Genomic DNA, 8,405 nt, shown 5'->3' on the forward strand with positions numbered 1-8,405 from the left:
CCAGCCGCCCCTGGAGGCCTCTGCAAGCTAATAGGGGAACACAGAAGGAGCTAGAGCTCCTGGAGACCCATCTGGGTGACATGGCTTCAAACCAGAGGCCCAGAGAGAGCCCTTTTGATGGGGACCAGTGACCCTGCAGCTCAGAGCTGGTGCATAGGGCTGGGATCCCAAGGCTGTCCTTTGGGAGAGTCCTGGGCTCCAGACCGGTCCACATTCTAGCTCTCGACTGACGCGTGGGCCTGGGAGGGGAGCCCGTCGGCTGTCCCGCTGTGTGTGGGAGATGGCACCCCTGGTCACGTTGGCTGGGTGGAATGCCCCACACGCCAGCCCTGTGTCTGGGGCAGCCTGTTCATAGAGAGTTGCTGTGTGGCCCAGTGGCAGGCCCAGCAGCACTAATGGCCCACTGCTCTGTTGCAGACGCCAACCCCTTCCTGCAGTCGGTGCACCGGTGCATGACCTCGAGGCTGCTGCAGCTCCCCGACAAGCACTCGGTCACAGCCCTGCTCAACACCTGGGCGCAGAGCATCCACCAGGCCTGCCTCTCAGCTGCCTAGCCACCCAGCCACTGGGGACCACGGGGAGAGCCGGCAGCCTTGTCAGGGCCACAGAGGACATGCACCCTCGTGTTGGACATTTCTAGGTGTTGGCTCCCTTAGAGAGCCTGGGCTTAGATTAGCTTTCCTGCTTTTATCTTCTGCCTTGGGGACCTGCCAAACATCCTCCCACACTTGTATATGACTGGGGCAGGTGGCTGTGGAGCTGGCTGCATCAGTGGTGGGGTTGGGACGTTCCCCAGGGGATTGGACATGCCACCAGCCCTGTGCACTCCTCCCTGGGCTGCTGTCCCCTCGGCCTCTCCAAGGCCCATGTCCTTCCTCAGTAGCACGGGGAAGAACTCAGGATCTTGCTAGAGCCTCGTGTGTGTGCACCAGAAAATACTTCCTGTTTCTGTAGGGGAACGTGGAAAGCATAGGAAACCCTGAAAACACACACAGAATTCTCTGGTCACGGTTTTGGGTTCAGACCCAGCCACTTTGGCATTTGGGGCAAGCCACAGGGAAGCTCCTGGATCCAAGGGCGCTGGCCAAGTCTCAGAGGGGGAAGGTCGCCCTACAGGCAGTTGCAAATCCCCTGCCATCGCCTGGGCCTCATACCTCATGGCATTCTCCCTTTAAGCCATGGGGGTCTGCTCAGCACTGTGGGGGTGCCTGGGGAGCAGGGGCACCTGGGTGGACCCTGTCCCGGCACCATGCCCACTCCTGGGTCAGGGCGGTGTCCTCAGGACGTGGCGTCCTCAGAGCCACTCCAGAGAGTGAAGGCTCCCTGACAGGGCATCAGCCCACCAGCCCTCTGGCGATGAGAGGTTTCCCCTTTTCTATGTGCACTACCGTGTCATCTGTGGTTCTTACAATAAATTTATTATTCCTGTGTTTGTCGTGAATTTGTTACTGTGTCCCCTCCCTCCAAAAGTCTGGGGACCACTGGCTGGTGAGGAACGCTGTCGGGGCTGAGCCAGGTTCCCCACCTTGGAGATGGCCATGGACGCCCAGGCCTTAGTTCACCCTTTTTTGAGTGCTAGTGCCTCGGCCTCACCCAGGTTTCCGGCCAAACTCCTGCTGCTCGGAGCCAGAAGAGGCAGAGATGAGCACTGAGGAAATGGCCAGTGGGGCCCGGAGCACGGCCCTGCCAGGGGCGGTCCTGCCCACACCCATGAGCCTGAGAAGGCTACAGTTGTGAGGCCCTCGTGGGGTAGTAGGAGTGTCACAGGGTGGAGGCCCAGAGCCTTGGAGAGACCTGCTCTCCCGCGGCCGAGGCCCTCTCCGGGGCGGCGGGGGGGGGGGGGGGAAGGCAGGCTCGGCAGGATGGCTCATCAGCTGTTTGTCAGTGTGGAGGCCGGCCGGCGCCGACGGTGGGCGGAAGGCGTCTCGCCCTGTGCCCAGGGCCAGGAAAGACCCCTGCACTCAGAAGGGAGAGCATGCCGGGCCCCAGACGAGCCCGAGCCCCGGGGACCGCCCTGGCAGGCCCCTCCCCCTTGCAGGGAGCAGAGCTGGGGGCGCAGAGCGGCGCAGTGATGCCGACAGCAGTGAGGGACGAGACGCACAAGTGGAGAAACGAGCTTTATTTCCAGTCTTCAACGGGGTAGGGTGATGCTTATTTCATAGTGTTTTCCTGTAAACGCAGAATAGCAAAATACCGAGCAAGAAAATAATTTCCCAGTTCTGAGACCAAGTACTTTATCTGCGATGAGTTTTGTTTATCTGGAATTTCGCTTGGCCTAAACGTATTAGAATTCTTTGGAAGTGCTATCTAGAGAGGGGGAGGGTCTCCGGCGGAGGGGTGCGGGGGAGGGGCACGGGCCTGGCTGAGACCTGCCGAGACCTGCCGAGACATGCCGCGCAGACGCAGACGCAGACGCAGACGGGTGCCGCGGGCCTCAGAGCACAGAGCGGTGCAGCCGCCGGCTCTGCACCACCTGCAGCCTTTTCTGCCGCTTGGCGAAGTTACTCTTCAGGGTCTGCTTCAGCGCCGGCAGGATGGAGCGCTCCGCCACGGGCATCGGGCTCAGAATCAGGCTGCTCGGGCAGAGGGACGTCACTGCAGGCGCCATCGGGAGCAGGAGGAGCAGGAGCCGAGACGTGGCTGGTAGTGCGGCCCCAGGCAAAGCACTGAGCTGTCCCGGTCCCTTCCGTCCGGGGCTCGAAGGCCACCCCACCCTCCCCCTGCCGGTGGGACTCACCATTTCTTGGGGACGCCCTTGGTGGGGACCTTGGGGAGCTGCGTGGCTCCCGAGTGAAGGGCCTCCTGGTCCCTTGAGGGAGGAGTCAGCAGTGAGCCCCAGAGGAGCAGACCTTGCTGTGGTGGGGTGGGGGGCCGCGAGGGGTCACTCACTTGGGAGAGCTGGGCCCAGCCTCCTCGGGGGCAGCCTTGGACCTCTGATTCTTTTCCAGAAGGGCCTTGAGGTGCTGCAACTGGAAGGCAGGGAGAAGAGGGGGCAGTGGGCGGGGCCCGCGGAGGCACTGCCCTCCCGCCCCGTAGCCCGAGCCTCACCTTTTGGGCCTGCAGGAGGTTGGCATTCCACAGCTGGCGGATGACCACCTCACACTGCTGAAGCGTGGCGGGCTTGCGCAGGTAGGGGGGCAGGCTCATTGCGGGGGGCTGCTTGCCCTTGTGCGGGCTGCCTGTCGTCAAGGCGGCCACTGCCCTGGAGGCCTCCCCTTCTTCATCTCTGGAACAGTCACTGCAGCAGCCCAGAGCTAGCCTGCCAGGATTTGCTCTAACCACCCGCCACCTCTCTCCCGGGCAGCACCCGCACCAGTGTGAGACCGGTGTGGGGATGAGGGGTGTCCACGCAGCCTCCTTAGGGCCTGGTTCCCTTCTGCTGACCAGGGTGGTCCCGGCACCGGGTGGGGGGGCCCTCCGGTGCCACCTTGTGACCTGGGCCCACCCCTGCCTCCTCTCTCAAGGTGCACCTGAGGGTCAGATGTGGTTCACGCTGCGTGGCTTCCCTCAGCCCTGACCCCCACACCTGTGGGGCTGGTTGAGAGAGAATCTAAGGACTGTGCTGAGAAGCGGGAGCCTGACCTGCTGGTTTCCCTACCCAGGGGACAACGGGGTCTCCGTTTCGGAGGCAAAGTCCAGGTTCCTTGCTGCTTTCCAGGGAAGTCCCAGAAACTCAGGTGTCAGCACACCGGTCTTGCTCTGGCCTGCTGGCTCCATGCCTTGCAGAGGCCAAGCACCCTTCCCCGGGGGTGAGCCCAGGAACCCGACTTAACTGTTCTCTTGGTGAACAAGTTAATTGAAAGGCCAAATCACTTTGTTTCATTTCTGTGAGAAAATGTTTTCGGGGCTGCTTGTTGGCACCCACATGTGGGCTCAGGTCAGCACAGGGACCCTGCAGACCCTCGGGAAAGGGGCAAGGCATTGCCCACCAGATGGGCAAGCCTGGAGCGAGTCGGCTTTCACTCAGGAGAGTGGCCCATTTGGAAGGGCAAAGCAGCTGGCTGATTGCAGAATGTGAACCTACTAAATGGGCGCTGGGCCCACGGGGTCCAGGCGAGCCCCCTTACTTGGCCGGCCCCTTCGTCCCTGGGGCTTTGTCCAGCTTGCTATTGTGAAACACGGCAGCAACTGGGCTCTCCTCTTCCAGGTCCGTCTTCTGGGGAACGTCAGCTTTCGAGTCTTGCTTCTTGGAGAAGCTAAGCTGGGTCCTGGCCTTGCCTTGAGAGCTGGCTGCAGCCAGGGCAGTCACTGTGGGCATCGAGAACCAGTGCCCAAGTCCGCTCAAGGAGCGCCCGCCCCCCGCCTCGGTTTCCGCCTCGTAAAGGAAAGCTGGTAGAAGCGAACGAGGGTCTGAGGGTCTGTGGGTGGTGCCTGCTGACTGCGGTAGAAGCTGGCTCCATGAAGCAGGCCTGTCCCACGTGTACTCAGAGAAGGCCGGGGCTGGGGGGTGGCCCCACAGCTGTTCCCGGACTCTGAAGCAGCACCCCATTTTGGGCAAAATGACACTGAATGAAAGCTCTGGGACCCAGCCTGCACAGGTTTCCTTTCCAAGGACAAGGCCCACTGCCTGCCTGGGCCCTGCGTAGAAAGGGCAAGGGCTGCCCCTGTGAGGATGCCCGGCCTCAGGAAGGCAGAGTGGGAAGAAGAGGCTATCAGCTCCCTCCCTCTGCAAAGGACACCACAAGCCCAGAACTCTAGGCAGGGCCATCCCACCTGCTTCCTGCCTCCTTGGGTGGGGTGGGGTGGGGAGACAAGATGAGCAGGGCTTCTGCCAGGCCACCTGTGTGTCACCTCTCCCTGGAAGACAGCTTAGGGAGGCTCAGAGGCTCCTCTGTATGTCGGGGTGCATCTGCTGTAGGGCCTTGTGCCCCACGTTGGCGTTCACTCCCTTTGCAGCCAAGCCCACCGGGCTTTTGTAGCCTCCCTCTGGCCAGCCCAAGGTCTTGTCACACCCTGCCTCAGCCCCTTCCTGCTGGTGTCAGCACACGACACCTGGGGGTCACCCTCCTTGGCTCCCTTCAGCTACCCACAGAGCCTGGCAAAGGTGCTCCCCTGAGGTGTGTCCAGCAGAAGACCACCAGGGGTTTACAGCAACCTGGCCAGCGCCCCACACTGGCCATTGGGCCCCGGGCCCCAGTGGGGCATGTGCCCCTCCCCTGACCCTGCATTCACGGAGGGTGCGGGTGGGTGCTCACCTGACATCGAATTTGAGACGGACTTGGTGGACTGAAAGCTGGAATTGGAAATGCTGCCTGTGGGAGAACGCACAGGGTCAGTTGGAGAGCCTTCCATCCTAGTGTCACCAGACAATTCTGCCGCCCCCCCCCATGGGTGAGGGTCCGGCCACCTGTGCCCTCCTGCTGGCCCTGCAGGCCTGTGTATTCATGCAGGGCCCTCCCCTACTCTGGTGAGGCAGCGCCAAGGCCAGGGGAAAGGTGACTTCTTGAAGGGCCATCCAGAAAGCAGTGGGCTTGGGCCCTAAGAAGCCCCAAAGGAGGATGACCTCTTCTGATGTCCCACTAGGGACCTCTGGTGCCACAGAACTGGGACCACTAACAGGCCCTGCCACTTGCCAAGGACAGCTCACTGGAACTGCTCTTGCCCCGTCGGAGGAGGGCCCACCACCACCCCATTCTCTCTGTCCCCTAGGAAATGAGCCCTGGACAGCCCCCAAGACTGGGGCATTTCAGGCTAGCACCACTCAGACTTGGCCCCAAAGGTAAGTGGGAGAGAAGGCCCAAGACAGCCTGAGTCTCCCTGGGCTGGACTGTGGGACACACAAAGTGGATGGGCTACTATCAGGATGAGGTAGGGCCATGGGTAAGTGGCTGTAGGTCTCTGCGCCTCTACTTCCTTCCCCCAGCCCTCTTGGTCATTGTGGAGTAGCAGAGAGGCTCCCTGGAAGGACTGTGCCCAGAGCCTTCTGTGCCAGGAAGTGATGGACCAGAGGCACAGGGCTGGGGCCGCCCAAGGCTTGCCAGCGTTTTAGAGGGAGCCTGGGGCCTGCCATAGCAGCAATCCAAGGAAAAGAATCCCTCAGAGCAGCAAGGCTAGGGAGGGCAGCTGCTCTTCCGGCTTCCCACCTGCACAGACCTCAGGCCTTGGGATCCCCAAGAGCCCCACCTGCTGTGCTTGGGTGCACAGCCACCCAAACCATGGCTGGGAGCAGTGGCGTCTGTCCAGGTCCCCCAGGACCCCTCCCCACTGGGATAGGCCAGTGCGGCTAGCTGGATGGACTCAAGCAACCCAGGGTCTGCTCCAGACATCAGCAACTTCCCATCAGGCACCCGAGGGCCTCATTCTTACCTTTCTTTGGCTTCTGATTCATTATTAGCTTGTAATGGAGATCTGAAAGCAAACACATGCTCCGGTCATTTTTGAAGGTGCTGCCACTTTGAGAGAAGAGGTTTGCTTTGCCCTGGGCACTCCCTCCCTGCTGAACCCCTGAGAGACTTCACACATGACCTTGGCAGCCAGGACCCTGCCCATGGGCCGTCTTTGCCCTGGGTGCCCTAGGACCAGGAATACCTCTGGCTGTTCCAGAGCCGGAGCCTTTGGGTGAGAGCCTTGCCAGAAGTCCACCCATCTGCCCATGACATCTACAAGGCACCCTCTGCTAGGTGGGGCCCCCGCTCCAGGAAGACAGAGGTGAATCAGGCTGACCCAGCCCTCCAGGAGCCCCTAGGCATGGATGGGCAAACGTGGTCAGAGCAATGATCAAGTGACCCCCCAGGACATGGGCAGGCCACATCCAGCCTGGGCATCAGGGAGGGACAGGGGTGAGACTCAAAACTCCTTATGTGAAGAGGGGGGAGTCCTGACATAATGGATACCCCTTGATCTCACACTTAGCACTTCAAGTAAAGACAGCAGGAGAAAGGTGGGGAGAAACTGAGGCAGGACTCGGAGTGTGGCGGGAGGAGCTCCAGCTAAAACATAAGGGAGAAGAGAGAGGGAGGCAGAGTAAAAGGCCTCAGGTTCTGCTTCAGGCCTGGCCCATGGTGGTGAGGAGCCACCAGCCGGGCCAAGTTAGGAAGCCCCTGCCCTGAGGACACACGTCTGCACGGGAGATCTGGATAGTGCCCGGCATGTAAGCCCTTGATTTGGGTGCGTTTAGTTTGTGAAAATCACTGAGCTGTATGCTCGCACTTTTTACTTCCACAAAAAGTTTTTTTTTTTTTTAAAACAGGCGGCACTGACTTGCCTAGACACAAGACTGCGGCCGGGCTCACTGCGGGGAAATGCCACAGACGTGATGGCCCTGACGCACCCCGACCCCCAGGACGACCCTGGTTTGGGGCCGGTGGCGGGGGAAGGGAGTCCGAGACCCGCGTGGCACGACCCGGGGTGGGGCTTGATGCCCTGTGTCCTTAAAACCCTGCGTGCTCTAGAGTCCGCGCGTGTTTCTGTGCTGGAGGCGCCAGGGGGCGGCAGGTTTGCGTCTCCCTCGGGCCCCAGCCGTGGTGGACGCCCCACCCGCGGCCCCACCGCCTGGACTCACCCTTGTTCTCCCGCTTGAGGTACTCGATCTCCTCGTGGAGCTTGACCAGCGTCTCGGAGTGCTGCTGCTGCAGGAACTGCAGGCTCTTCTCCAGGTCCAGGACCCGCTTCTGCGCGTCGCTGTGCCCAGCCTGCGCGCCGTGCTGTCCCGGGTGCTGGAGGACCGTGGGCGGGCGGGGGCGCGGGCGCCACGCTCCCCGAGAGCCCGGGATCGGCCGCTGCCCGGCCGCCGCCACCCCAGCGCTCATGTAGCCGCTGCTGCCGCCGCCGCCGCTTCACGCCCACTCGGTGGCTTGGCTGCCCGGGCCTGGCGCCGCGTCGCCATGGAAACGGGCGCGCGCGAGGGGGCCGGGCTGCTTGTGGGGGCGGGGCCTGCGTCAAGTTCTACCCTGACTTAAAAGGCGTCCTCTGAATTGAGATCATCGGCTGCCTTTACAGTAGGTCTTAATATCTTTGTATGCTTGTTTTTAATAGTTCACTTTTTGAATAGATGATACGGATTAAAGATTCAAAAATCAAAAAGGTTGAGTTTCCACTTCCAGTAATCACAAAGCCCTCTGCTTTATGAAATGTGGACAAAATAATGAAACAACTGCCTAAAAGCACTGGAGAAGAACAACAAGCACACAGAAAATGGACGAAGGCAGCTCTTGAAAGAAGAACTGCTTTTCCCCAAGGGCTCTCTCCGGTCAGCCGGACCTCAAACAGGAAGCCACAGGCCCACTGGCTGAAGAGGCAGAGGATGGGAAGGCCACTGCAGCTGGAAAGTGAGGGGGCAACACTGGGAAGTTTGGAGCCTCTGCGGATGAGGAGCCAGAAGCTATAAACTTCGAATATGTGGCTGGCCTGAACTGCCCACGCGTGGGCACAATTCCAGGGCCTCCAGGGAAGCACAAAGAGCTGGA

At 61.0% G+C, this 8,405-nt stretch overlaps 2 protein-coding genes across 11 annotated transcripts in view; one reads left to right on the top strand and one right to left on the bottom strand.

Annotated features, from left to right (window-relative positions):
* Positions 1-1,430, top strand: part of MED15 (mediator complex subunit 15) — a 64,961-nt gene extending 63,531 nt beyond the window's left edge. For all 5 annotated transcript variants that reach the window (XM_025857295.2, XM_025857296.2, XM_025857298.2 and 2 more), the window contains one exon: positions 418-1,430. In XM_025857295.2, the coding sequence (XP_025713080.1) occupies positions 418-554 (137 nt within the window). In that variant the 3' untranslated portion in view covers positions 555-1,430. The remainder of the gene's footprint in view (positions 1-417) is intronic.
* An 812-nt stretch (positions 1,431-2,242) lies between these two features.
* Positions 2,243-8,113, bottom strand: LOC112812509 (coiled-coil domain-containing protein 74B-like). 6 transcript variants are annotated; one of them, XM_073889594.1, is made up of 8 exons: positions 7,502-8,113; positions 6,307-6,348; positions 5,196-5,252; positions 4,068-4,248; positions 3,049-3,226; positions 2,890-2,969; positions 2,738-2,809; positions 2,243-2,573 (listed from the first exon to the last, which is right to left on the bottom strand). In XM_073889594.1, the coding sequence occupies exons 1-8, from the start codon at positions 7,746-7,748 to the stop codon at positions 2,435-2,437; spliced, it is 996 nt and encodes a 331-aa protein (XP_073745695.1). In that variant the 5' UTR covers positions 7,749-8,113; the 3' UTR covers positions 2,243-2,434. The 6 variants fall into 6 exon arrangements, with proteins under 6 accessions (XP_073745695.1, XP_073745694.1, XP_073745691.1 ...); XM_073889593.1 differs by having other exon boundaries at positions 2,890-3,226; XM_073889595.1 differs by having other exon boundaries at positions 2,459-2,595; positions 2,890-3,226.
* Between the last annotated feature and the right edge of the window lie 292 nt (positions 8,114-8,405).

Source organism: Callorhinus ursinus, unplaced genomic scaffold (genome assembly GCF_003265705.2).
Source record: "Callorhinus ursinus isolate GAN/ISIS: 27379988/994484 unplaced genomic scaffold, GSC_fseal_2.0 scaffold110, whole genome shotgun sequence".
Classification (NCBI taxonomy): Eukaryota; Metazoa; Chordata; class Mammalia; order Carnivora; family Otariidae; genus Callorhinus; species Callorhinus ursinus.